Below are 27,925 nucleotides of genomic sequence, written 5' to 3'. Positions count from 1 at the left end.
ACAAGTGTTTGCACAACACTCAGTGAAAAGATTGCTGAAGGAGTTACAAATGCATCACAATTACAGAGAGCACAGACAGTGATATCATTATATTAAAGCTAGATAAGAGACAAGTGTGTGTGTGTGTGTGTGTGTGTGTGTGTGTGTGTGTGTGTGTGTGTGTGTGTGTGTGTGTGTGTGTGTGTGTGTGTGTGTGTCCAGCACAGACTTATCTCACACACAAAAGCAATCTGTTAATGTTAGTGTAAGCTTTTGCTGCAGCAGGACAGATAAACCTGGTTCAGCAATAGCACATGAGTCAGCAGCAGTTGTAAAGGAGTGATTTTTATTTACAGCGTAAGAGTTACAGGAAATGCAGGGACAAGTGTGTGACAGATCTCTGGTGCGATTCCCTTTATACTGTCAATAATAAACCAGTGAATGCAGCATTATTTCTCCATGAGACGGCGCATGTCCACGAGTAGATCAACACCCACTACAAACACACAGACATCCAGGCAAAAGTAGGTTTCATAGCATTCTTTATAGTTGTCAGCATTATATAGATACAATACAAAATACAGACTTAACACTTCATGGGCCTTAAATGGACAGCGGCGCTTTAAAGGTTTACATTCTCTAATTTAAACAGAAAAAAGCAACTTAAACCTTTAGAAAACAGAGCATTTACTAGCTGCACACGTTATTCTTATCATAATAATTTGCCTTACTATTTAGAAACATCACTTGGAGACTAACGTTATGTTTTACAGAGCACTGGCACGTCTGAGAAGCTGGTATGCTGCATTATTAACTGCTTGAAAATGATGTAAAATGCTGCTACGCTTAACTTAACGACATTGCTGCCGTGGTAGAACTTTACAGTCAGTCCATATGACAGAATCAGTAAAAGAAATATTTGGGTAACATGATTGTAACAAAGTGCTTCATACAGTATATTGTAGCAACTGTACCTGTCTTGTTTACATCCACTCTCATTCTGTACAGTACAAACACAATAGATCTCCATTACAGTTTAAAGAGGTTAATATCTAACAGTGGAACACAGCTTAACACCCACATATTGCACACTGCCCGCTGTTGACTCCACATAATCCCACCTCTACTTCCTGTGATTGATGATTTTAAAAATGAGCCTCGAAACAGTTAAAATTGTGTCTTACAAAAACAAGTAGCAAGTGTTACCACTGACATGGTCTCATATGTACAAGTTAGTAGCATTAGAAGTTAAGCATCATACAAGAACAATACCATTTAGGAAAAAAAAGCATTTATATGGCTAGAACTGAAAACTGCTGACAGTGAGGCAGAGACAACAGAGTAAATGGAACAACCCATCATCAGGACAGCTGATTTCAACGAGCGTTTACTCAGTAAAGAACTTATGTTACATTCAGTGTGGTGGGCGGCGTACAAAAATACAGAACATGTAAACTAAAAGGAGAATGGCTTTAGTGGTTTCTTCAAAACAACCAAAGTGAATGTATTTTCATTAAATATCTATTTCAGGATAAAGTGTATTTTTTGTAAATCTATGTCCTATTCATGGATATATACCAGAGATTTGACTGTAGAGCTGTAATAACACGCTTACAGAGGTGACCTGAACTCAGGCTCAGGGAAAGAAAACTTACACTACTGGATGTTACTGAGGAACTATCTTTCAAAGAGTAGAGAAACCTTGACGGCCAGAAAAGGACATTTTCTAAGTAGTTGTCTTAGATATTTAACTCTGTGTTGTTCTGAAAAGACAAACAGTAGATACGATACCACTGCCATAAAGCTACGTTGTCCATCTTTGATGCAAAAGTTTCTCCCTTAATTTCACCAAAAACCCATTAATACATAAAATCTTGTTTTTTTGCTCAAAATTGTGCATCGATTGCTGTGTGTGTATGTGTGTGTTTGTGCATTTATATGCAGTACATGCATTCAGTTTGTCTGTGGATGTGTGTGTATCTGTGTAGTCATCTCCATATGAGTGTGTGTGTGCGTGCATGTGTGTGTGTTACCAGGCCAGTGGGGAGGCCATTCGTGGACTTCTGGGGCTCTTCAGGCTTTCTGCAGCTTGCTGCTCACTGAGAGCTCTCTGTGGTAAAGAAACAACAGGGTTTGTCAGCTAACATACATGTTCTTACTGCTTTGGCTTTTTAATATTTAATCTGTGCTGGATAATAAGGATTTGAGCCCTTAATTTTGTGAATTAATATGATCCTCAAGAATTCCAACCATTAAAATTCATTCACACATATGCACAATAATTACAGTAAAACTGATTTCAAGGTGAATATTGGTGCTCTTTGAATCTCCCTCCATTAAGGCTGCATAGAAAACAGTTTGTGCTCATTAAAACTGAATGTTAATTGCATAAATCTGAGTGTTGTCCTCATATTGAGCTGCTGAATTTATAAAAAATGTTTTATTTTAATGACTGGCTACCTGAGGAAAATATTCAGGCCTGAGGGGCTGCCAGGCTGCAGCACAGCGCTGGATACTCAATGTCAACACGCTGGTCCTGCTGCTGCTTGGAGCTCATTATTAGCTCTCTCTACATCTTTGATGAAATGCAGGCTGTGCTCATTACCAAACACACTTTCTAAAAAACAAAACACTGGAAGAGTAGAAAATCTAGGAAGTAATGAGGCAATGATCAGACACAGCGCAAGGGTTTATCTGCAGCCATTAAAGTTGTGAATTCACAAGCTGTTTGAAGAAAAATGAAGGCTTTTTCAAACTATTATGTTCAATAGTTTAGGGGACGGCCGAGAGGGAGCTACAGAGGATAACAAGCATGTAGTTTAGACTGCAGGAATTGGAATTATTTGAATGCCTGAATCTCTCTTACTCACCTCAAATTTGCCAATGAACTCAGAAAAGATACCAAAGAAGGCCTCTGTGTTGGTGGCTTTGCCGTCTTCGCCAAAGTAAGAAGCAGTTTTGCTGAATTCTTCCATAGCTCTCTGTTGCAGGGACTCCAGAGACTGCACTGCTGGATGACTGTTTTCCAGGAAGTTCTGCACACACTGGAGTCAAGGGACACAAACGTTTCATCATCTCTTCCACTACATTCGTCTTTTCTTTTCATTAGCCCACATATGTCAGTGGTCCACGCTTCTCTTGTGAAGGATACACTCATGACCACAGCGAAACGGTCCTCAGCGGTGGCAGGCATCTTCTGACAGGCTGAGCGAATGTCCTGGATTGTTGTATGAAGATCATTCAGATCTGATGTGATCGTCCTCTGGTTTACTATAGACAGGCGTGTGTACGAAGCAGGAAAATGGATGGAGGAAGAAGGAAGGAAGGAAACTTAAAATCAGTGACATAAATCCTGAATATGTGCTCTCCATATGTTAAAATGCTCTCAAGCCATGGAACAGAGGTCAAAGAGAAATGCATGTACGTACCTTTGGCTGCGAGAGGAACCATGGTTAAATCTTTGGAGAAATCCAACACATCAGGAAAGTGTTGACATAACGATTTGACCAGAATATGTAGAAATGTCGACTTCCCATCCACTGTTTTAGTTGTGCTCAACTGCAGAGGACGCAGCAAAGTTACTGACTGTACAAGTATAACACCATGAGAGAGAAACAAGGACTGCTTTGAAAAACATTTGGTCACATGTTTAACTTATCTATTACTGTATGTATGATGTACCTCTGTAAGGAAGTTGATCTTAAAGCCTGTGGTCTTGTTGGTTTTAGGCTGGCTGTTATTCAAGTAGTTCCCCATCGCCAACACAAACTAAGGGGAGACAGAATGCAGCAAGCACAACTATGTCAAACATGTAATTTATCCACATATTTTTATTACATTTTCAACACATTCTTTCATCTCTCATATGTACAACTCTGATTCAAAAGAGCTGAGACGTTAGTGTTCCAGAGTCCATAATAATTTCTGAGGTAAAACATTAAGTAAATTGTCATTGTGATTTATTGTCTTTGTGTTTTCAATTGAGTATATGTCAGAAAGGATTAGCAAATAATGTTGTTCTTGATGTCTTGTTTCACCGCAAAGTAAAATGAAAGTATACTGTATGTCTCATTTGAGTTCAAGAAAAAAACTGAGCATACTGTTATGAACATACTTTATGGTTCTTTAGATCTGATAACAATGGGATGTTGTTTTTTTGTACTGTGTCTTATCAGAACCAAACCATAAACAACAACATGCTATTTTTCCTTTTTTTTCAGTGTACTTTGCTGAACAATAGGCTACCTCTAGTATCTTAGCCAGCTTCTTGCTTGTTTTCAGCTCCAACGAAGCCTTGTACAAGCAGTCGTAAGATGCTCTCAACTCCTCCGTCTTCTCCTGCAGAGAGCACTTGAAGAGGAGGCTCTGCAGGCGGGTCTTGTACTCTGGTACTGACAGCATCTGATAGAGAACACAAATACAGCACATGGGCAATGGCAGACCACCAATGGCAACCACTTGTATAAACAAACCAGCTGACGATACCTGCAACACAAACTGGTCTGGCTCGCTGAGTTTGCTGGGGTCCTGTCTGTACTCTTCATACTTTTTGACTTCCTCTGCATCGGGGGCATACAGCAGCAGCTGTTTGATGTGGGCTGGCTCCAGCCGATCAGTGGCCATATTCATCAGCACCTGACGTAGTTCCCCAGGAGACAGCTTCAGGTGGGCTATCAGGATGGCTAGAGGTTGAAAAGGAAGATGAGCAGGGATTATTAATTCCTAATTCTGAACCATAAATGAGAAAAAGGAGGAAGAATAAAAATATTTTTAAAATAGCAGAGGACATAAAGACACATATGGAATGCATCATAGTTTTTTTTTTTATTCACTCATTTATACTCACAGGCATTGTAGGCTTTCTTATGGGACAGAATTTCAATCACGTCCTTCTTCTTGAAAGTTTCTGGCTGGAGGGATGGCTCTGGAGCAGGCACTGAATATGGGACCAGTGTTAGTAAAAAGCCTGTATGTTATGGAGGTGCATAGAACTGAATTGGGCAAAAAAAAAAAAATGCTAGGAAAAGTAATTTTAAACTCTGATTAAAACATTTGCCACATACTTCGCACATGAATGAGGCTCACTCATGAATCCACAATTTCTCCCATATTATGATCTCGAGCTATGTTTCCATTTAAAGCACTGCAGATATGCATGCAGCTACTCATACTCACTGGAGCTCTTCTGTGTCCCAAAGTGCAGCTCCAGATCCAGATACTTCACCATGTCATGTAGTTTTTCATAATCAGAATTTGCTCCCAACTACCAAAGACATGCAAAAATGGTGCCAAATGAATTACAATTTCATGGCTGTGAGGTTACTTTCAATTTGGAAGTCTAATCTAAATTGTGTTACACTTTAAGAGGGCTAAGGTTCCCATGTCTGAACCCAACAAAGCTCACCTGTCCCCAGATAGTCCCCTCTGAGTTTTCCACTTGCTCCCAGCGTAACCTCTTCACACTCATGTGGTTGGAGTCCATCCTGGTGAGTGAAGGCCTGGGCAAAGGTGGAGGGGAGCAGGGTGGGGGCAGGGGTGGAGGCGGTGGGGGCTCCAGGTGCTCTGAGGGGTCAGATAGAGAGTGGGGGAGGGACTGGGGCTGGCCATGGGGTTGCTTATGGTGGGGCTGAGTTTGGGGCTGGTGTGGCGACTGAAGCAAGTGATGTGAGGGCTGGGACTGCGGACGGGTGGCTTGGGTGGAAGCCTGCACTTGGTGCTGGGATTGGTGGTGCTGGGGCAGAGGCTGGAAAGTGGAGAGGGTGGGCTGGTGTGGCTGGAGGGGCTGAAAGGTGGAGAGAAGGGGCTGAGGCCTGTGGGGCTGCTGGGGAGGGTGGATGACATGAATCTGATGTTGATAGTCCTGCGGAGGTGGCTGTGGGGTCATATGGTGGATGTGGTGGATCTGAGGCGTGCTGGAGTGGTGGTGGGTCTGCTGTATAGAGTGGGGTCTTTGGGGAGAGGGTTTGGTGGGCTGGGGATGATGGGTTTGGTGGGTCTGCTGCTCTTGGTGTCTGCCTTGCGGTGACACTTGGTTTGGATGATGACTTTTAAGACTTCTCCGGCTCTGGTGGGAGTGGCCGTCCCGGTTTAGCTGAACTGGGAGGGAGGCAGGCTCTTGCTGGGCTTGATGCAGAAGCTCTGTAGAGGAATGATGTGGCTTAGTTTGGTGCATCTGATGGGCCTGATGGAGCAGCTCCGTGGAGGAGTGGTGGGCCTGGGGTTTGTGCGTTTGATGGAGCAGCTCAGTGGATGAATGGTGCGCTTGTCCCCGATGCATTTGGTGAGCTTGATGGAGAAGTTCAGTTGAGGAGTGGTGGGGCTGCATTTGCTGCATCTGGTGAGCTTGTTGCAGAACCTCTGTTGAAGAATGATGGGCCTTGGTTTTGTGCACTTGGTGGAGCATTTCTGATGATGAGTAGTGGGCATGGGCTTGTTGTATCTGTTGGAGCACCTCTGCAGATGAGTGGTGGGCCTGGGATTGTTGCAACTGATGGAGCATCTCTGCAGAGGAGTGGTGGGCTGGGGCTGGGTGTATCTGGTGGAGCATCTCCGCAGAGGAATGGTGAGGCTGGTGTCTCATGCCCTGGTGGCTTTGGTAGATGCCCTCAGAGTACTGACCTTGTTGGCTGTGGTGGGCTGTTGGTTGGGGTGCCGGCTGGTGTGGAGATGGGGCTGAACGGGACTGACGTCTGTGGTGATGACTCTGGTGTGCCGGCTGCTGCTGCTGTGCTTGGCGCATCATGTACAGAGGATGGTTAGCGTGGTGATGGGTGGAGTCTGGAGAGGGGAGTGGGGGTAAGGACTGGTGGAGTTGTTGGAGAGGCAGTGGTGAGTGGGCTTTCTGCTGAGTTGGCTGGTTAGGCATCGAGTGGTGGCTCTGGTAGATCTGTTGCATCTGTTGCTCTTGGTATGCTTGTTGCTCCTCGTAGGCTTGACGCTCCTCATAAGCTTTTTGCTCCTCATAAGCTTTACGCTCTTCATAAGCTTTTTGCTCCTGGTAGGCTTGAAGCTCCTCAAATGCTTTCTGCTCCTTGTACGCTTGACGCTGTTCATACGCTTTTTGTTCTTGGTAGGCTTGTCGCTGTTCATATGCTTGTCTTTCTTGGTAGGCTTGTTGCTCCTGGTACAGCTGTTGCTCTTCAAAAGCTTTTTGCTCCTCATATGCCTTCTGCTCTTCATAAGCCTGTCTTTCTTTGAAAAGTTTCTCCTGATAGGCCTGTTGTTCCTGGAACAGTTGCTGCTCTTGGAACAGTTGCTGTTCTTCGTAGGCTTTTTGCTCCTCAAATGCCTGCCTCTCCTTATATGCTTGTTGCTCCTCATAGACTTGTCTTTCCTGGTAGGCTTGTTGTTCTTGGTAGACTTGCTGTTCTTGGTAGGCTTTTAGCTCTTGTATGGTAGCATGGACCTGTATTTCCTCTCTTGTGGGCAGCACTTTGTGTAAGGAGTGGCGTTTCGGTGGTGGATTACTACGGGGTGGAGGTGGAGGAGGGGGGCCAGATTTCCGGCGGATGGGCACATATGCTCTTGGGGAGTGTTCAGGGGTGTAACTGATCTGTTGCTGCTGTTGCTGTTGTTGGTGCTGAGACTGAGTCTGTGCAGGTGCTGGAGGAGGAGGAGGAGGAGGAGGAGGCGGGTCATTGAACTGAACCGGTGGGGGTGGCGGAGGAGTCATTGGGGGCGGAGGGATATGGTCAGAGGAGGAAGAGTAGGTGAGGGAGGAGGCATTCTCTTCTCCACTACTACTTTGAATATCACTTGGGCTGCTGAGCTCTGGGGCCACAAATCCTCCATTTTCATCTTCGTCCACACCTAGTTCCTCTTCATTATCCTCGTCCTCCTCATCTGGGAAGCCCATCTGCACAATATCCTGGCATTAACACCAATTACACCTCATTAGGCCTTCAATGTCAAAATAGAACTTCTAAAAATCTTTTGTTACGCTTGTCAATCTAGATGAGTTGATGAAAAATGTGTTGATTCTTTTTAATGGTTTAAACAGGAGGGAATTTATTCTAGCCCAAATACTAAACCTTAAAATACACACAGATGATTATAACAACTGGACAGAGTGCACAGCATCTCCTGAATGTATTTCTTTGCAAAAGCCAGTACAAACGTGGTTAAAACATGAAATCCTTACAAACACTTATGGTGGAAGTTTGATGAGAGCTTTGATGGCAGCTTGTGTACTTCTGTCCACAAAACGGCTTATTCTATGAGATTCTAAGATTCCTCATATCACAAGCAGTGAACAAGGTGTTCTGTGGCAAATCATGTATAAAACTTAGTTTTTGCGTCAGTCGGTGTGTTCGACCTGTAAATAAATTCAAGACTGACTGCAGGCTTTAATGCCATGTTTTAAACACTCTTTTATTTACATTTGGAGCACAGACTGTGTTTTAAAATCATCATTTGTGGTCAAACTGGTTGACAACAGAAAGGGAAAGAAATCTATCTGTATTTCTTATGTGAGGCTGTGATTTTTTTTTAGGCAGGAGAGTATGTGTATGTGTGTTCAAGGATCTATCCTATTTTACATTTGGCCGCAGGTCTTACATGAGAGTATCACAGGGAATCAGTGTGCTGTACCATGGGGAATTAACCCGCTAGCACCAGAAACTATGGATTCATGGGTATTTAAACAAGAAACACTATGAGTATTGGCTTGTGGATTTGCTGTGTGAGTGAGAATTGGCTCTATGTGGAAAACAAACAACTTTGTGTGTACATATAACTTTCTGGGTAATGAATGAATGTTTTCTTCATTTTCAGTGTTAGTTCAGCTACCACATAAACCCTGATAGAGAGAAGAGTAGATCATGTGAAGGTTTGTGTCTCTGATGTCTTATGTTCCTTTTTTCTGAATAATAAAAAAACAATCTGTAAGGTGCAGCATGAGCACATAAAAAGTTAATGATTCAGATTGTTACACTCAAAACACGTGAGAGCTGATAACATCTGCACATGATAACTGGATACATATCAGTAGTAGTCAAATGATCAGCTGTTATGCATTATTGTTTCACATAAGACATGCAGTCCTGTGACTCTACCTCCTCATAGTCATTCTCAGGGGTCAGGAAGTCATCAACAATGGCCACCCGCTGTCCCAGCTGCTCACTCAGTGCATCCAGAAAGCGATCGGTGTCTTCTGAGCGTGGCGGTTTGGAGAAGGTGTAACGCCGCTTGGTGCTGCGGTGGGTGGGGGGACTGGATGGGTAGTCAGGGGGCTCTGGAGGTGATGGAGGGGGGCTGTCCAGGCTGATGTAGGGGTTAGACTCTCCACTGGTCTGGCTTGTCAGCCCTGATGGATAGAACTGGGTTGCAGGGGGGCTGGGGAGAGGCTCCGGCCAGGATGTAGGGGGTGGGGGGCCTTTACGGCTGCCTGAGAAAGGAAGAGACGTACAGTGTACAGTTACATAATGATGGCCACATTTCTGGAGCATCATTTAGGTCCAGTGCCCGACAAAAACATTTCTTTTTTTAAATAGATCATAAAAGGTGATCAATGGCAGTATCTGACAAGTTAATAAATTCAGTGAAGTGTCGTCAGGTCTTAGAAAGAAGCAAAAAATACTTTGCCTTTAATGAACAAGTCAATATTGTTTTGTTTTTTGTTTTATTTTTTTCTCAAATCAAACATATTTACACACTTTGCCTTTAGAAACTCTGAAGTTCACGAAGTACTCATACGTGTAACAAAATTGTAGTTGTGCTTAAGTAATAATTGTCTTTCCCTCTATGATGGAAAAATGTAAAAGGTTCTGCATTTGGAGAATTTGCCTCTGCACAAAAGGTAATCTGAACATGTCTCCCAGAGGAACCCTTGCAGAAAACACATTTTTGATTGTTCGGGGTCTTTAATTGTGTGTTTTCTAGTTCCACTTCCACCATCACCATATCCTCCTTATGAGGTTCGGTATTTCTGGACTATATTAGACTATCTTCTATTTCACCGCAACCTGGCCCTGTCTGATGTAGACTGGATGTGAGCATGTCCCTGCCTTACTCTCATGAGTACTCTCTGCATCCCTATCTGTAGGTCTTGTAGGGAGACAAGCTCTGACCCTTCCTCCTCAGGCCCTAATATAACAAAACTAATCATAGCAGCCACACTGCAACAGATCGAGAGCAGTGGGTTGCTTTGAGACTCCGCTATGCTGTGTATTTATTACAGCATGAAATCACAAAAACTGTGTCAGTGTAAAATTCAAGGATATTCACTTGAGTCAGAAATGGGTTGGCTACCTTGGGATTTATCACTGTTGCACTGCAGTACTTTTTAAACACTTTGTTATCCACCCTCTCTTACACACACACACACACACTCACACAGTAGATCAGTCAGGTCGTCATTTTATACGGTATATCAGTTGAATGGAATTCCAGCTGCTATGAGCTTAGTGTAACAATGATACAGGCAGCTACCTGTGTTTGCATGCATTGTCGGGGAGGCCGTGCGCGAGGGAGGATCCAGATCCAACAAACTCTCAGGGGCAGGAGGAGGACGACTCTTCAGAGACTTGGACCTCTTGGCTGAATACATGTTCTCCAGTTCAGCGTACACTGCTGACAGCTTGTATTGTGGAAATGTACAAAGAAACCAGAGTAAGACCTCTTGCCCTAATGAGGATGAGTCCTACGCTGATACATCTTTTCCCGTGAGGACGGGCCTTGGTACGTACATTGGTGAGGTTGTTGGGAGTCTCGGGAAGGGAAGTACCATCTCCTGACTGCCTCTCTCCCGGAGCCAACCTCATCCCCGTCTCCAGCATTGGCTCTGCACGGAGCCCTATGACAATACACCCGTTAGCATGACTGAAATACAACCCAGAACCCAGGTAGCCGAGTTAGCAGACTGTAGCTGAGCACATCTGGCTCTGTTCTCACACCAGCGGACTAAAAAGGAGCCAGTTCTGGCCTATTTTTCAGGATGTGGGCTTGTGCTGATTTGGGCCAACAATCAGCTCCAGTTAGCAGCGATCAGATTGTCTTTGGGCCAGTAATGGAGAAACTAAGTAAATGATTTTGGGTATGTGGGAATATGTTAAACTATTTTTGAGTATATGAAAGCTTGTAGAAAATGTATAGTATGAACTGAACTAGTATGAACCACACTGGTCGTGTAAAAGAAGCTGTCAGTCGCAAACTGAAGCAAACAGTGATACAAAAAAAATGGAAGGTCTGTGTTTCTAATGACAATGAGGATAATGAGAACGCTGAAAATAGCAACAGTGATGATGGCGATAAGAATCATGGTGATCATAGTGTTACTGCTGCTACGGACGATGGTGAAGGTAATGAAGTTCTGTACCCATGCCCAAGTGTGTGCCAATGACCAGGTCATCAGAGCTACGTCCCCTCACACTGCTCCTGTACGTGGTCCCTGTCACCCTCATGGAGCTGCTACGTCGATGGGGCTCGGGGGCAACCTCGGGCTCCGGAGGAGGGGGAGGAGGTGGTGGTGGTGGTGGAACTGGAACACACACACATATTGGCAATGCAGAGGAAGAGGCAAAGGTGGATGAAGGGCTGCAGCACCTGGGTTGATCTGAACCAGTGAGTTTATTCCCCAATGACAGCGTCCATCTCACACACAAACCCATTCTCATTCATACTCACACACCTCAAAAGAATGAAAAAGGACAAATGCGTGCACACACCTGGCGCTTTGTATCCAAGAAAGCGCGAGATCTTGCTCTGGCAGTGTTCCTGCTCCTCATACGTCAACAGCTGGTATACAAACTGCCAGATCACCTGTTTGGCCGGCGTATCCAGCACCGGGAACACATCCACGATCAGAGTGTCAACGTTCCTGTTGCCATGGAAACACAGGCCAGGCAAGGTGACAGAGATCACCTGGCTGTCCAATCACAGCACACGGGTGTGGTCACCCATGTAATGCAGGAAACTGGACACAGAATAACAGGACACTCCTCCGATTTTACACATGGAGGCAAGTTTACTCGTCATGAGGAGGATACGATGTAAATTTTCACTGTAACTTTACGTGTCAGTCAGTGGTTTAGTGTAAATGCACAAAGGGCCAGACACGGCAGACAAAAGGCTTTTTCAAGCATTGGTGAATTTTGAGATTTTGGGCTATTTTGCATACATAACATGTCTTCTTTCGGATTAGCAAAAAGAAACATTCAAAAAGATTTATGTGGTGGAAATGTATGAAAATGAGCACACAGTTAATTAATTATTGCCCTGTTTCCATATCTAGACATAAAAATAAAAGAATTGTCTTAATGGAAGGAGATGTTTCATGGTGATATCTATTTTTACTCTATTCACCTGTAGTGTCTCATTGTTGTCAAAATGTATGGAATTTTACAACACATATACTGGAAGGCTGTTTTCTCAAAATGAATTTTTTTCTCATGTTCTGAGCCAGAAACTTGCACTTCAGTAGCACTTACACACACCAAACGTCCCAGTTTTATTCATCTACAGCATATTCTGAGGGTTTTTACAGAGGGGTTTGTTCATATATAATTCATAGCCTGATTTATATAACATTTTATTCCTAAAAACATGCCAAAATTTTATTTTTTGAATGTCTTTTGACAGTACTTTCTGATGTATGAAGTGATGAAAAGAGATATCCAAAATTCCCTTTGGAAAAACCTTTGATTCACAAATGTTAGGAAAGTGAAATGAGAACTTTGAACCTGACTTTATCCAGCATTCAGATTTCTGTTCTGGAAATGTCTGCAAATTAGTGCATATATAATAATGCATTATTTGCATATTCAAACTTAAAATTTCAGAAAACTGACGAGGTGAAAAATTATCACTTATTATAATCTATTACTTATTATTTTTTTAATCTGTCTCCTCACCTGTAGTGTCTTGCCATAACGGCCCCAGCAGTACAAAATAGAAACACGTTCAGTTATTCCTCTCAGTGTTGTCTTATTTACATCACTTCACATCTACCCTCTGACTCCTCTCCCAATCTTTTCCCAGCCCTGTGCTCACCTGTGCTGGAAGAAGTTCTCCAGAGCTTTGCAGATGGTGTACCTCTCCTGGATGGTCAGCAGGTGCTCCAGCTGCTGTCCGAAGGTGCGGCCATGAACCCGGATGCTCGGGGGCAGAATCTCTGCCACCCACTGCAGGGAGCTGAGCACAGGGGAGCGGGCGCGTTCTGTGGGAACGCCGCCGCCCACAAGGTCCTGCTCTGCCAGGGTGAAAGTAGGCGGACCATCCTCCACTACCAGAGTGGGCATGGCACCACTGCCCTGGAGCATGGACACCACCTTCTCATGGGAGGAAGTCCTACAGGCAGACACATGGTACACATGGAGACACATGTACACAAACACACACACACAGTGATAAACCTTTAACTGCATGTTCCAGTTATGTTTTGGAGAGAAGCTCGATGCCACAATTTCAATTCCTACAGTGTAGAAATTAGTCATTCCACGTTACTGATGTGTCAATACACAACTTCCACAGAGGATATTAAATATACTGGAGCATAAACACATTTTTACATTCTCTGGGGAGCTCCTTCATTATTATTTGTCTATTAACTGTTGTTATTCTATCAGTTCCATCTCAAATGAGATCCCCACTCCCTTCAACAACTGTGCCAGCTCTACAAGCTCCAAAACATCTTCAGCAGGGGAACTGAATGACTCTATTTATGTTTACTTATCAACGGAGTCCTTTTCTATAGAGTCAGATATAGAATTTTTTTTTTTACAATTTTATGCAGTTTGAAGACAAATTAGCAACAAAATTGTGATGTTAACACAGGTGAGAGCTCAACCTCATGTCCAGTCCATTGAGAAACAGGATGCGGTCTCCTGGCTTTAGACCTGCCTTGTCTGCTGGGCTTCCTGCAGAAGGAGAAGGAGTCTGATTTGATCATTTCCTCATTAAAAGAATGGCACATCGGTAGAGTTTGGAAACAGTGTAAAGACGTTATAAAGAATCATTGCACTGTTAAATGTAATAACAGTGTTAATACAGCGTAATAACTAACTAATATGACAAAATGTTTGATCCTTAACACACACAAAGCTGCACAAGCTCACACAAACTTTCACTTACCGGGGATGACAGAGTCAATCCACACTGGAGCATGTCCTCTCAGAGTGAAGCCAAAACTCATGTTGCCCTTACACACTCTGACTGTCCTGAAGAGACAAATTTGAGCTTTGATTAATGATAGGACAGAGGAATAACCAGAAGTATGAAGTATGAAGCAAAAGAGAAGCTGGTAAATATGCACAGCTCTATCTAAGGTTATTGCTGAACTTGTGTGGTTAATACATGATTATGATAACGCTTATAATTTTCTACAATGTAAAAATGTACGGGTTGCCATAGAAACTCTGTTAAACTTAGTAACTATGACATATTGGAGACAAACTGTACTTGATTAAGGGTGGTAGAATATCCATATATATATATATATATATATATATATATATATATATATCATTGCTCGCAGTGTTTAAAAAGTGTTTAAAAAAGTGTTTAAAAACTCTACAATGAGACAAATAATCCAATTTAATTCATAAAGTTAAGTTAAGTAACTTAAGTTCCTCTGTCCAACCTGAAAGAAATTGAGGGCATCTGTGACCTCCTGCAGATTTCCATATTCAGCAGACTATTTCAAATTCACATCCTGCATTAACAACCCTACTTACATATGGATAGTACATCCCAAGGGAGCCGTATCACATCCCCAGAAACCGGAGCCGAATAAGAGATTAGCTGTTTCTTGGGGGCAGTTTCAAGAGATAGTGTTGCAGTCATGTTGTTCACATGTTTGTTTTTTAAATATCTTTTAATCCATTTGGATTTTGTTATCTGACCACGGAACAAAATGTCATCAATTCATGAAAAGACGACAGGAAACAACGTCATAGCACATGAACAGGCATGACTGTGTGAACGGGTTTATGTTCCCATTGGCTTTCCCACTGAAGAGTCTATTTTTGACTTAACTCCTACTCATCTTAATTCACATCAATTCCATGCTTCCACAAGAAGACCTGTCAAAGCAGCTCTCATGCGGAGGGGTTATAAATCTGATCCGACGTAAGAAGAGAGGGGGTGTTATTTTAGGAAAAGGGTTTTTCTTTGAAAGCTAAAAATGACGTGCACTGTGCAGCTAATGGGAAATAAAAGCTGCGACTGCTGCTGAGGCCAAAACACTCGGGATGTAAAAAGGCAGGATGAGCACATGACACTTAATACAAACCTGCAGTTGGTGGTGGTGCTGCTGGAGTGCCCAGCTATAAGTGAGGTGGTCTTGCGCATGCCACGGGCTGGGGGGACCACGCCTTCCTCTGCGTGGGTGCGTGGCACTGAACTGGCGCGGGTGGAGACCAGGAGGCGTTCAGGGTGATCCTCACTCCGGCTGCGGCGTAGGTGGTTACGACTAGGGTCACTGAAGCTTCGCCCTTTGAGCCGGCTCATCAGGCTCTGGGAGACCACCTCGTCAAAACGTTCCCGGTGCTTCTTGGGAATGAAGATCCTGGCAAACATTGTGGGATCAGACACAACCTCAGATTGACAAGGAAAACTCAAGGAAAGCAGAGGTGTCCAGTTCAGCTTCTCCTGTGTGCTGTGGCCGGAAAGACCATTTCTACATAAGATCAGTATCACACACACTGAAAGGGTTTACAGAAAAAGAAACAAGAAAATTGCACCAAAGCAGTAATTCAGCAAAAATCCCCACAAAATCCATAATTCTTATGCTGATCCATCGTCCAAAGCATCCAAAACAACAGAGGGATTCTTGTTCTGATTACGTATTGTTCCAGCTGCAGGATGCACTTAATTGGTTCAAAAATAGTTCAGTCCATATCATCTCATGGGAGGGCTGAGGCAGGTAGAAGGGATTGGTCCAACATTAGTTTGTGTGTATGCGTGTGTGTGTGTGGGTGGGTGTGAGAGAATGAAAGAGATGAGAGACGAGCTTTGTTTGTGTGGTCCTGTCACATTAGCAGCTGCAGGTAAGAGTGTTCAGCATAGTGACAGCTCACAGCATATACGCGAACAGGAGGAGGCTCAGAGCCACCTCTGGGAGGAAGCGCTCCACTCCTCCTGCTATAGTGTTATTTTCCCCTCCCATAATCGACTCCCAATGACTTCTTTTCTTCTTAAAGGAAAAAACCCACCCTCAGATACTCTTAGATATTGGTTTGTGATATTTAGGGTGTTCCAGTGGCGGTTTTGTGGGCGTGGTGCACCCACTTCCCTCCCGTCTGTTTTGTGTGCTGCATGCATGTAGATGCAAAGAAACTGTCCGATCAATAAAACAAGGCTGGATAGAGAACAAGTAGTGTTGGCTGCATCAAACTCTTCAAAGACGGCTTGTATTTCAGATGCACAAACTGATACAGCTGCTTCTCTATGACATTATTTCTCCCTGTGAGATTATCCAACATCAGCACATTGTTCTAAACGGTACAGAAAGCAGCCTTCTCTGTCTGTTTCCTGAGGACTAACAAACCTGACATTTACCACTGATGTTTTAGACTGCTTGAAATGTCTTCTCCCATTAAGCTCTCTTGTAGCTGTGCTGTCTGCTGCATGTTATTTGTATTTGGCCAATTATCTGCAAGAAGAAGAAGAAATTATATAACAAAACAAAAAAAATGACCCAGAAATGGAAGAATCAATGCCAATAACTGTATTTGAAAACTGTTTTAGGGTGTGTTTCTCCTTTAAATATAGGGCGCCTTCTCCCATTTTTATTTCTCTTTTATCTGTGGTTTATCTGTGCACACACACAGGCAACCCTCCATCTCACAGCCATGTACACGCACCTCATTTGTTCCTTTTCTCTTTTGCATATTCCTCCCCATCCCGCCTACAAAACGATGCTGCCTCCATCCTCAACACAAGCCTCTCTGTATCTCTACGTCTTCAACATGAATCTCCTGAGTACTTCCACTGTGCAGAGGAGAAAAGAGCGCTTTGCTTTTTCAGAGTGCACAGGTTCCAATGTGCATCCAGATACACTGCACAACTCCTTACTCAGGCGCTGCTGTTGAGGATAAAGCTCAGCGGTGCGGTGTGGTTTTTCAAAGTTGTCACAGTCCTTTTGCAGGTACATTTGGGAACATTGTTAGGAGGCAAAGATTAGATTCTCTATTCAGTAGTTTCACAAAAACGTACTGAAAGCATTGGCTTGGAAATAAGTGTGACGCCTAAGCTGAGCTGCCCCCATACTAATATGTTACAATCCAAAATTGAGGGAAGCTAACAGATCTTTCGATCCTGCGGATTTCTTGCCTAGACATAATTCTGTTTTACTAAAGTTCACAGGCTTTTGCAGGCATGCGCACACAAACACACCTTGATAGCTGTTCTGGACACCCTCGGATCCAATAAAACCTGAGATCACACATAGACTGGCAGACTGGCAAAGCCAGTCTGTGTGTAGTTGTAGTATAAACACACATTTGAGTGATGTTAGCTACCAATTGTGACAAATGAGACTCTTATGGAACATGTTTTGGTTATTGGACTGATTTGCATGGATTTCTAAATCTAGTTATGAGCTGCATGTGATCAAACAGAGATTATAAATATCACAAGCCAGATTTTCCGCTTTGCAATCCTTGTCTCCAATTATAGACACACTTGCATCTCATTGATGGCTGTATATTGCAAGTGCATTGTCCCTAAATAGCATTAGGTCAATAGCACTGCAGCAACACTACAGTTTGTCCCTTCCACAACATTTCTCCTGGTTTGCCATCCTGTGAAGTCATACACACACACACACACACACACACACACACACACACACACACACACACACACACACACACACACTACAGTCATATAATAGGAGCTAAATGCTGATTCATTGTGTGTTTAAGTTTGTGTGTGTGTGCCACCCTGTTAGCATACGAGTTAACTCATCTGTGGGAACATGGTTAGTGTCATAAGCAGCTACTTTGTAAATGACTTTATAACAGCAACAAAGGATATGTCACAAAAAAGTCAAACAATGCAATTAGGTACAACACTGAAAATGTTGTAAACTTTTAAAACCACTTTTAAAAGAGGCACAGTCTGGATGCTTCTGATCCAGTGACTGCAGCCCTAACTTGAAACCCACTTGTGACAGGAAGAACAGCCCTGATTAGACTCAGAAAAGATATGTTCATCCCTGTGTTTCTTGATCTCATCACTGCATTCAAAGCTGTCAATCACACTATTCTCTTAGAAAGACTGGAAAAGTGATAGTTTCATCAACTATCTACATGTGTCAAAAACAATGAATTCATTATGTGGTGTTGCACAGGGATCAATCCTGGGCCCACTTTTATTTCACTTTTATGTTAAACTTTGACTTTATTATAAAATATAAATAATTGTAGCTATGATCATGATATACAATCATGTATCTCTGTTGCTTTGATTATCTCAATCTTATCAGTACACTAACATTTTAACATTTTTGTGGACATACACAGTGGATGTGCCATTGATTTTACAATGTTGTTTTGTGAAACAACACAAGGGGTTGATGGCAGGGTGAAAAAAACGAAGGCTTATGTTGATTCATTGTCTCTTCAAACTATAGACGAAGTTAGGAGTCCTGGCTTTGCTTAAGGTACAGATATGGTTAGAAAATGTGTCACTTTGGTTCAATCAGTTAAGGTTTTGGTGTGAGTCTGTCCAGAAAAGGCAAATGTGTATCTGTGTGTAGAAACTGTATCAGTACAACACTGGTTAGAATCATCTCTTCCATAGATACTATTTCATTTGCTTTCTATGGATATATCCATTTAAATAAAAGCCAAGGAAGCAGTCTAAGTAGGTGACAGTGATTAAGTGCTGAGTTTATTAAAGCAACAAAAAGTCAAAACTTCCACCAAAGGCTGCAATATGCTTGTCTGCTACACCAGCATGCTTTGAAGTGAAGATCCGCTTTGTATAGAAAAGGAGAACTGCGAGGATTCTATTGAGAGACATAGCATGACAACATTAAATAGTAAAAAATCCACATTCAGCAAGCTTCACCCAGAGAAAGGCAGACTGAATGACAGAGAAAGAAAGAGTCAGATGATGGTGAAAGACTGACAAGCAGGCAAGCTGTCAGAAGCCATGGATTGATATGAAGAATGGCAGAAACACTTCCAGAGATAGATACAAGACTCACACAGTAAAATACCACAGAGCGAGAGACAAGAAAAGAGAGTAAGTGGAGAAGTAGAGCTCTTTCTAGGCCAGGGTCATGTAACTATTGGGAATGAAGCAGGCTATGTAGGCCACAGAACTTTCCCAAACAACACTCATACATCACCATGGTTGCTCAGACAAATGGCGGATAGGGAAAACTAAGCAGAATAGGGCCATTTATTGAGTATTTATGACAGTCTCAGGGCCTGGCTCTAGTTCCTTCTATCAACTATTGATTTCTAATAACTCTATCGTTACAAACACCTCTCTGTCATGTCACAATCTCAGTCAAAGAATATTTCCCTTGTCAAATCTTAGAATATGGCCAAAACATGTGAGCAGAAACTTCACAGCTTTCCTTCATTGAAGTTGGATGTAGGCTTTGGGATGCCCTCAATTATAAGGAGGGCGAGAGGAGTCTATAATTAGGTTTGAAGGAGGGGTGGATCAAGGACACCGCTCACAGAGGGATGAATGACAATTGCAATCAGCTGGGAAACTCATCGCAAGAACCATTATTATCAGACCCACTTCTGATCAGCCAGTTTGACAGCTGGGCCAGTTATGAATTTGCAAACACAAAGCCTGGCTTGAGAAGCAGGTTCAAATGAAAAAGTCCCAGAAAAGAGAATATAACAAGAAAGAACTATCAGCAGTACTTTCGCTGAAATCGAGCAGTTTGCTCGTCAAGTTTCCCATGCCGGAGTCAAATTTAGGGACACCACAGACTTTCAGATTTTCACATGCTGACAAAAAGTGTAAAAAAAAATCATCAATACAAACCCTGATAACAAACACACAGAGAGCAGTTGCACAACAATACTTCAGCAACTTCAGACACAAGTCAGCACAAACAACAAAGCACAGCGAACACTGCTGAGATCAAAGGAAAAGTGCCATACCGAAAGTGTCTGGAAAGGCTCCTATCCCTTCCCATGGCTCTTTGGGGCTTTGAGGAAGTGCCTGAGCTCAGTTAAGCAATGCAAATGCCTCTCCTGTATCTCGATGAGTCCCCATCTAGTTTGCACAAACAAACTCTCCCGGACAAAGCGGGAAGAAGATGTGAAAAGGGAAGGTGTCCTGGATCTCAAGAGCGCTTGCTGTAGGCTCGGAAAGCAGCCAGGTGAAGAAAGAGAGAGAATGAGAGAGAGGGAGGGAGTAAACTGGTAGAGTGGCTGTGGTCCACATCCCTCCACACCTCCAAAACATCCTCAGGCAGCATCATCAGCTGTTCTCCAACTTCGTGTTTGGGGCAGCACTCTTCCTTTGTCCCCATCTTTTGTCCCAAAGACGCCAGGATCAAGGTCATCACAGGGGAGTCTTCTCGGTCACAGTCAAAGGATAATCCTCATCACAGAGTCGTCCATCATACGGCGGTAAGAGGTAAGAGAGTGACAAATCTTCTCTTCCCTCAGTGGAGGAGGAAGGAAAGAATGAGTTGAACAGAGGAGTAAGTGAGGAGGGAGAGAGGAGAGAAGTGGAGAAGTGAGGAGAGCCCCTGTGGAATTTCATAGGCAGGTCAGCACAACGACTGTGTGAGTGTGCAAGAACCAACAGTGTGCAAAAGTGAACATACAGAAGCCTTGACAGTCAAGTCTGAGCAACACATGCTCACTTGCAGCATCCATAACACTTATTTCTACAAGCATGGCGACAGCTATCCAAATGTGTGCAAGCATTTCCAGTCCAAAACAACTGATTCATAAAACATCTGTAAGAAACAAAAACACTCAGATAATTCAGGAAAAATGAAAGAAAGCAACTGCAGTGCGTCCTTAATCCTGGATTGAGAATGCATCAGTGTATAATTAATTAAAACCTTTTAAGTCTATATACAGATACACTGCCAAAGGCCTACTTTTCACGATAATTCCATTCAATTACCATAACACTGCAGAACCGCATGAACAAAAGAGCTAATAGGCGTTCCAAGACTGACTCTAATGACACTCCAGATACATGATCTTTTGCATAACTTTCAAGTACTCAAGCACTCGCTAACCCCTGGGTTTTACAGCCGTTTAAGAATCGACACTGGCAAGTGCGTCAGAAACCTAAGAGAGAATTTATTAAAAGAAATAGGCTGCTTAAAAATAGAACACATCCTGTGGGAGGGCGAGGCAAATCGGAGAGGGGACACAGGCAGACTGAGCAGAGTGTGGCCCAGCTGGTCAAGTATTACAAGGCATGCAGATGAGGTAACTTCATAAGGCTGTTAAGCACACCTGACATCCTCTGATACACGACCTCTAAATTATTGGACCAACGTGAGGCGGGTGGAGGGTTTTCATATGCGTGTGGGACTGTCACGGGAAGTGACAGTGATTGAGGCAGAGGGAGACAGACAGATTGGGAGACAGCAATAGGGGGCGGAGACAGCGGCTGAATGAAGAGAGAGATTCAGCCTCAGCTGCAGACACATTGATTCTCCACACCTCCAGTGACAACACTGACATCACTAACAACCGCTCATTTGATGTGTTATTGCCTGTTTTCGTAATGTCTTAGTCAACTGGTTGTAATCCTGCTGGGAATAATAACCGAGCACTGTGATCAGGAGCCACAGGGTAGTAAACTGAAACAGAGAAAATGGACAATTACCGTGGACAGACTAGTGGTCAGACTAGCTCTCAGTCTGCATCTTAACTAAGAGTCTAAAGCCATGGCAGCAGCTCTTTGAGGCTGTACTTAGGAACAGCGGCGCTTTGAACTACATGTTCACACTTGTTAAGCAACATGCTAACATGCTACAGGTTTAAAAAAACATGGGGCATGTAATTTCTGCCGCTAGGGGTCTCTTAATTAAAACAACGTAAAAAAAAAAAAAAAAAAAGACAGTTTGATGGCATTATGAAGTAGCATGGGATCATGTTGAGTCCCGTTCACTGACGTCCTTCCTCACTCTCTCATATGTCATCTGATGTTTCCTGTGTCGCCACTAACAGGCGACCAAATGAAACACACTGTTAGGGTTAGGGTTGAACCTTGAATAAAATCAGATTTCTCTGGTTTTGAGCACTGTTGAAAACATTTGGGATGCTGTAGGTACAAATTCAACAGAATATATAACGTATGTATATAGCAGTTTTTAGGCATTTTAAAGAGGAAATATTACATGCAGCTGTGCCAATAGCTGTTGAGATATTTTGATCTGGACCAAAGTTGTGGGCCGGCTGATTTTGCCATCCCTACAGTCATGCCGCTAACATGGCAAAACCTAAAGAAGCAGCCTATTTAAAACTGTCACCAGCAACACATTTCCCTAACAACAGAGAGCTTCCACACTGCATTTTTTCCCCAGACCCCTGAGACATCTCATTTTCAGCAGCAGCCATGTCCACCAACACCACCCTGAGGCATGGCTCATGGACATCCTGAAAGCAAGACTCCCCGAGGCTCCTGCCACAGAAACATGATCACCAGATTCTGCTGTAAACATCAAGAGCTATTCAAAACCTGGAACATAAATATGTTTTTTTAGCCCTTTCCAGATTATGCAAGCCCCACGATAGCCTGCAAGATTTGTGCAGCCTAATTGGCATAAAGAAACAAAATGACAGCACATATGGCGCTGATAATGATGACAACAGAATGACACAGCAGGCAGACACAAAGAGGAAAAACTTTGCTTTAAAGCCTGTCAAGGTCACAGTACACCTAATCCCAACAGGGTGGATTAATGGGTAACTACTGCTATATGAAATGGATTTATTTTAAGGGAGATTCAGACTCTTATTGGGAGAATTACTGTACTTTTCTCACAGCCCAAAGGTGAGGAAACAGTTCTGTCCTCTATGGATCCAACGAATACATAATTAATGGGAGCCTGAGCAAAAACAAACATTACAAAGCATTTTTACAGGCAGCTTTCTGAGGAAGGAAATGTGCTATCAAAGCTGGGATACAGACAGCTGTGTCGGAGGAAACCGAGCTGGTTGGACCACAGCTTTGTTTTGTAGCTGAAAGGAGAAGGGACTGCTCCCTCAAAATGATGCACTGGAAGAAGTGAACGCTCATTGATTGCTTCAAGACTGCCACAACAGAATGATTTAACTGCACCACAGCTTAATTCATGACCAATCATAAATGGCCACGTAAGGCAGACACCAGAGAACGCTTTGACACCAAACTTGATGAACAGTTACATGCTACAACTGTTACAAAATGTGCAACGCCAAGTAGTTTCAGTACTCACCTGAAGCAGCAATTCATGATTTCTCCCAGCATTGAACTTCAAAGAGGGGACCGTATGCATGTGAGGAACAGTGCTGCGTGCATGCAGCCAGAGCATCTGCATGTTGTTCTGTTTTCGTACTGTATGTGTGCATATCTCAACCACCAACAGCAAACTGGCTGCAGCAGCCGAGAGAGTATGCAGAGGAGGGAATAAAGCGCATCCACTGAAACTGGTGTGTGTATCAAAGTGCATCACAGCTGACAGGGAGGAATGGGAAAGAAAGAGACCAACAGAGAGAAAGTCAAAGTGAGAGGAAAAGATTGGGGGGGGGGGCTGACAAAATGAATTGCAAGTGTGTGCAGAGGTATTGTGTTTTGATTTTTTGATCAGTGCTGAGGAGAAGGAAATGCAATATTCTGAGGTGAATTTCTAACCATGCCCTTGTGATGCTGCACCTGAAACATGAACAAAGTGACTTTCAAGCACCCGGGGCGGCTGCTTTACTGCACTGCTTCACATCAAGCCAAACATATTCAGATGTGCTCTTGATGTAAACCTCATATTTCACCAGAAAACCCTCAGAGGGGGAGTTTCAAAAATATTGATTTCATGGAGCAGTTAAGGAGTTTTTGCTCTCCTTACTGTGCTCCAACTGTCATGTAAGGCTGAGCCATAGCTGAACTTTTAGATCACTTTCACAATCATTGTCAAAAGCAGCGATTGTGAGAAAACTATTTGAAGTGTATAACACAGCCAGAGCCTCATTACAGTTAGCCTTGTTTTCTAATCATTTCCCACTCTTCCTGGATTAAGACTGATTACGATGCATTAGTTTTTGGCTCTTTGTCTGTATTCCAAAAAAAGGTTAGTCATTGATTAAGAATTTGAATTAGCTGGAATGCTTTGCTAGCCTGTTAATAGATGCTCATGTTTTATTAATGATTTACAGTTAAAAGTGGTGCTCAAATCCACTAATTTACAGTTTTAGCACTTCTTATTTATAAATGATCAATCTAAAAAGACTTTTAGTGTTTTGGTCATTAAGCTGTAACTCTCCCAACTCTCCCCGTGCATGTAAGCACTGAAGCGGAGCTCCTGACAAACACATACTGTATACCATGTGAGAGTTTAGACTGGAAGCAGCACTGCTAGCTAATACATTAATAAATTGTCCTGGTTGCATCACTGGCAGTGACAGATACTGAAACCAGATGTAAAGCCGGAGAAATCTGTTTTAGTGCAGAGGGAGAGGGGGAACAAAACAGTTTGAAGAGATTCCCTTATATCTGACAAGGCCTCTTTAATCACTACGAGAGGGACTATGAGACTTGTGTCTGTCATCGAACACATATCTGAGCATTGGATTGGCTACCTGACGCTGTCAATTAGCTGTTGGTGCTCCTCCGTGATCAAGATGTCAGGCAGGGCCTCAGCCAGACTCTCCACGTCCCTCTCAGCAGCGTACTGCTTGAGCACCTCAAACAGCTGTTCCTTCACATCTGGCTCCTCCCCGAGCACTTCCTCTACCTGACGGACAAATAAATGCATGGGCCTGAAATATTCATCCATTAAACACATAAACATCAGTTGAAGCAAGCATCTATGTCACACCCACTTTCTTGTTGAACTCCATGGCCTTGTGGGCGCGGCTCTCCCTTACGCTGTCCCCACTCTGTGACAGCACCCTCATGCTGCTGCTCAGCCGCTTGGGCCGTCGGGCCATACTGAGCACGCCCAGACGCAGAGGCCGGCCCTGAGCCGCTTTGATCATGGCCGCCGCCGTTTCGTGGTGTTTCACTGGGATCCCGTTGACCTCCATGACGTAGTCCCGGGCCTTGAGGCCACTGCGACCAGCGGGACCGTTAGGCATGCAGTCCTCCACCATCAGAGGGCTGTCTCCAACGATGGTGAAGCCAAAGCGACCATCTGGCCCCGGAGTGATGTCAATCTGAGGAAGGGGTAAAAAGCATGGTTGCCACCTCAGGGCTGTTTGCACCACTGCACAGCTGAATGTTACGTGTTTTTGTGTAAAATATAGGTTATTTGATGACCTGCTCGATCCGAGACACCACTCCAATGCTGGGGGGCACTGTCTTGAGGGTCTGAGCCAGAGCAATCAGGGCCGGCGTGCTGAGGTTGGTCACGTCCTGGCCCTCGATGTCCACCACCTGGTCCCCGGGCTGCAGGCCAGCGAGGTAGGCGCTGCTGCCCTCCACCACGGACAGGATGTAACTAGGCCCAGTGCCACCCAGCCGGAAGCCAAACGCCTCAGGCCAGTTCTGATTGGTGGCTGGGAGGCCGAGGTCTGCAGAACGGATACAAGACTTTGTTAGACAAAGGGTTTTTAATTGTGAGGTGAAATCTTTTACTGCTTGTATGGTGTATTTTGTCATATTAGAGGGCAGGAACATTGTTAATCTGGTGCACGCTGCTCATACAGACAAGCAGGTTGTAAAATGGAGGTCAAACGGTCCATTGGTTTAAATAGGGCACATCAGGGAGGGGGCTGCCTTCCTGTAGCCTAGCAGCAGGTACACTGGTCTACTTAATGAAGCCACAAATATACAGACACAGAAGCTGCATCAAGGTAAGGTGAGCACCAGCAAAAAGGGAAAAATTAGGAAAAGAGGTGGTTATTTCTGACTGTTGGTATCCAGCCCACATGTTGACCTGCAGGCCTTCCCCTGGTCACTGGCCTCATTCTGCTGCAGCAGAAAGTGTCCCAACAGGCTCACTTGACTTCTTCTCCTGTCATCTACAGCCATCTGGATACATCAAAGATATATATGTAGGACATTTTAGGGATTGGTCAGTCCACATTATGATGTATTCTGCAAATTTCTGAACATACAGCCCAAATCTAGAGTCATATTCTGGATCGCAAACTGAGAATCCACCACACCTTTGTTAACTGTTGATTTTGTAAACTAATTTAATAATCATTTCTAATTCTTTTTCCCCTGCTCTCTTGTCTTTTTTGAATCTGTATAACCAGGATCCTCACACTCACTGTAGCAGAATCAGGCTTCTGTGTAAAAGTGAAAACTACCTGAGTGTGAGCAATTTGATAAAACGTGTTTGCCTCAAGTCAACACGGCACTGAAACTCCCGCCAACAACTTCAATCGCGTCGTATGACAAAAACAACTCCGAAGTGCAAAATTAGAAGGGAAAACTTCACCTTAACCTATATGACAGAGTGCACTTATGTAAGATACATTATAAAACTGCAGATACACAAACAATTCCAGTCATCCATCAAACCAGCAGCACCAAAATGCTGTTTTCCCTTTGGTTATTAATCATAGAAAGTTGGAGACAGAGGAGACATCAAACAGATGGAGAAAGACTAAATTAGAGACAGGAAGAAGTAAGAAAAGTAACAAAAAAGTGCAGGAGAAGTGAGAAAATAAGTCTGTGCAAGACTTCTGCAAAGAAAAGTAGGAATGCCAGATCTGTTTCAGTGCAAAAATGAGATGTTACTGGAGCACAGGGCTACAGATTCAGGGTGAGATGTGGCTGAGTGAATAAAACATGTACCAAATTCAAAGACTCAAAAAGGCACAGAACTGGGTGTCAGCCTGTTGAAGGAAACATCAAACTGAAGCTGATTAAGGATCTATAATAGATTGGGAAATCACTGCCATGGAGCTGCGGATCATAATCTTTTCTCCCCAGCAGAACACAAGCGGCACGCAGATGAGACTTCTTGTTGTCCTTTTCTCTCCAGCCTGCGCTCCAGATACCCGACCTCAGCTCCTTAATGCTCTGCTCTTTATCTCACCTCCAGCAGATGAAGCATTTCATGAACATCATGTAAAAAGCATGATTCAGAGAAATGGACTTACAGAAATCTTTGGAGGCACTCCGGGTCCCGGACTTGCTTTGGCGCAGGGAGAAGCGGCCCTTTCTGCTCAGGAAACGCCTCATCCTTGCCCGGCTTGCGGCAGGGCACGTTCCAGCCAGCCTCCTTTCACCCCCGGCCTGGAGGTCTATGCAGCCAAAGAGCGCCCTTGGACACCCTCTTGCTGCTCCTCACCTGAGCTCACTACTCCCCAAAAGCCCCTACCCAGCTAAGCAAATCAAGTGCACCTAAAGGGTCACATCTGTAAGAATATGGGCCAACGCTTCCCCCTGTTCTCAATCAGAGAACCAGCGGTGTGCAGCTGATGAGAGGAAGACTTGAGGACAGAGGAGAGCGTCTGAGAGCTAGGCTCTCCATCCTGGGTGAGGCGGTCCAGCCTCAGTCTCAGTCCAAACCCTGTGGCTGAGCGACTTTCAGAAAACTGGGACACGCTCACTTGGTCCTGAAATGGTTCTTTGCGAGAAAAGGTACTGCGAAGCCCCATTTTTCTATAAATACCTTTCCCTCTTTCTCTCTCTCTCTCTCTCTCTCTCTCTCTGTCTTCCTCGGTTGCTCATGTGGATGGGGCCCCCTCAGAGGGCTGAGGACTGACCCAGAAACTGTAATGTACCAGCCAGGGACACTTCTCTGATTATAGCGGCTATGTTCACCTCAGTACTGGAACATCAGTTAGAAAGACGAAGCCTGCAGATATGCTCAAGGTTACACCAAATGCAGCACTGTTTCAGCTAATCC

General features: G+C 43.8%; 1 protein-coding gene across 2 annotated transcripts; it reads right to left on the bottom strand.

The window, feature by feature from the left end:
• Window positions 1–312: 312 nt before the first annotated feature.
• grid2ipa (glutamate receptor, ionotropic, delta 2 (Grid2) interacting protein, a) lies at window positions 313–27,523 on the bottom strand. 2 transcript variants are annotated; one of them, XM_070981774.1, is made up of 23 exons: window positions 27,174–27,523; window positions 25,378–25,631; window positions 24,942–25,274; window positions 24,699–24,853; window positions 15,206–15,481; window positions 14,047–14,132; window positions 13,763–13,832; window positions 12,967–13,263; window positions 11,643–11,794; window positions 11,294–11,455; window positions 10,665–10,771; window positions 10,408–10,555; window positions 9,033–9,364; window positions 5,384–7,846; window positions 5,155–5,242; window positions 4,826–4,915; window positions 4,465–4,661; window positions 4,225–4,380; window positions 3,661–3,747; window positions 3,408–3,537; window positions 3,131–3,249; window positions 2,850–3,014; window positions 313–2,089 (listed from the first exon to the last, which is right to left on the bottom strand). In XM_070981774.1, the coding sequence occupies exons 1-23, from the start codon at window positions 27,253–27,255 to the stop codon at window positions 2,009–2,011; spliced, it is 6,030 nt and encodes a 2,009-aa protein (XP_070837875.1). In that variant the 5' UTR covers window positions 27,256–27,523; the 3' UTR covers window positions 313–2,008. The 2 variants fall into 2 exon arrangements, with proteins under 2 accessions (XP_070837875.1, XP_070837876.1); XM_070981775.1 differs by lacking the exons at window positions 24,699–24,853; window positions 24,942–25,274; window positions 25,378–25,631; window positions 27,174–27,523 and adding an exon at window positions 20,052–20,483.
• Between the last annotated feature and the right edge of the window lie 402 nt (window positions 27,524–27,925).

This window comes from Chaetodon trifascialis, chromosome 15 (genome assembly GCF_039877785.1).
Source record: "Chaetodon trifascialis isolate fChaTrf1 chromosome 15, fChaTrf1.hap1, whole genome shotgun sequence".
Taxonomy (NCBI): Eukaryota; Metazoa; Chordata; class Actinopteri; order Chaetodontiformes; family Chaetodontidae; genus Chaetodon; species Chaetodon trifascialis.
This window is presented reverse-complemented; position numbering and strand designations above follow the sequence as displayed.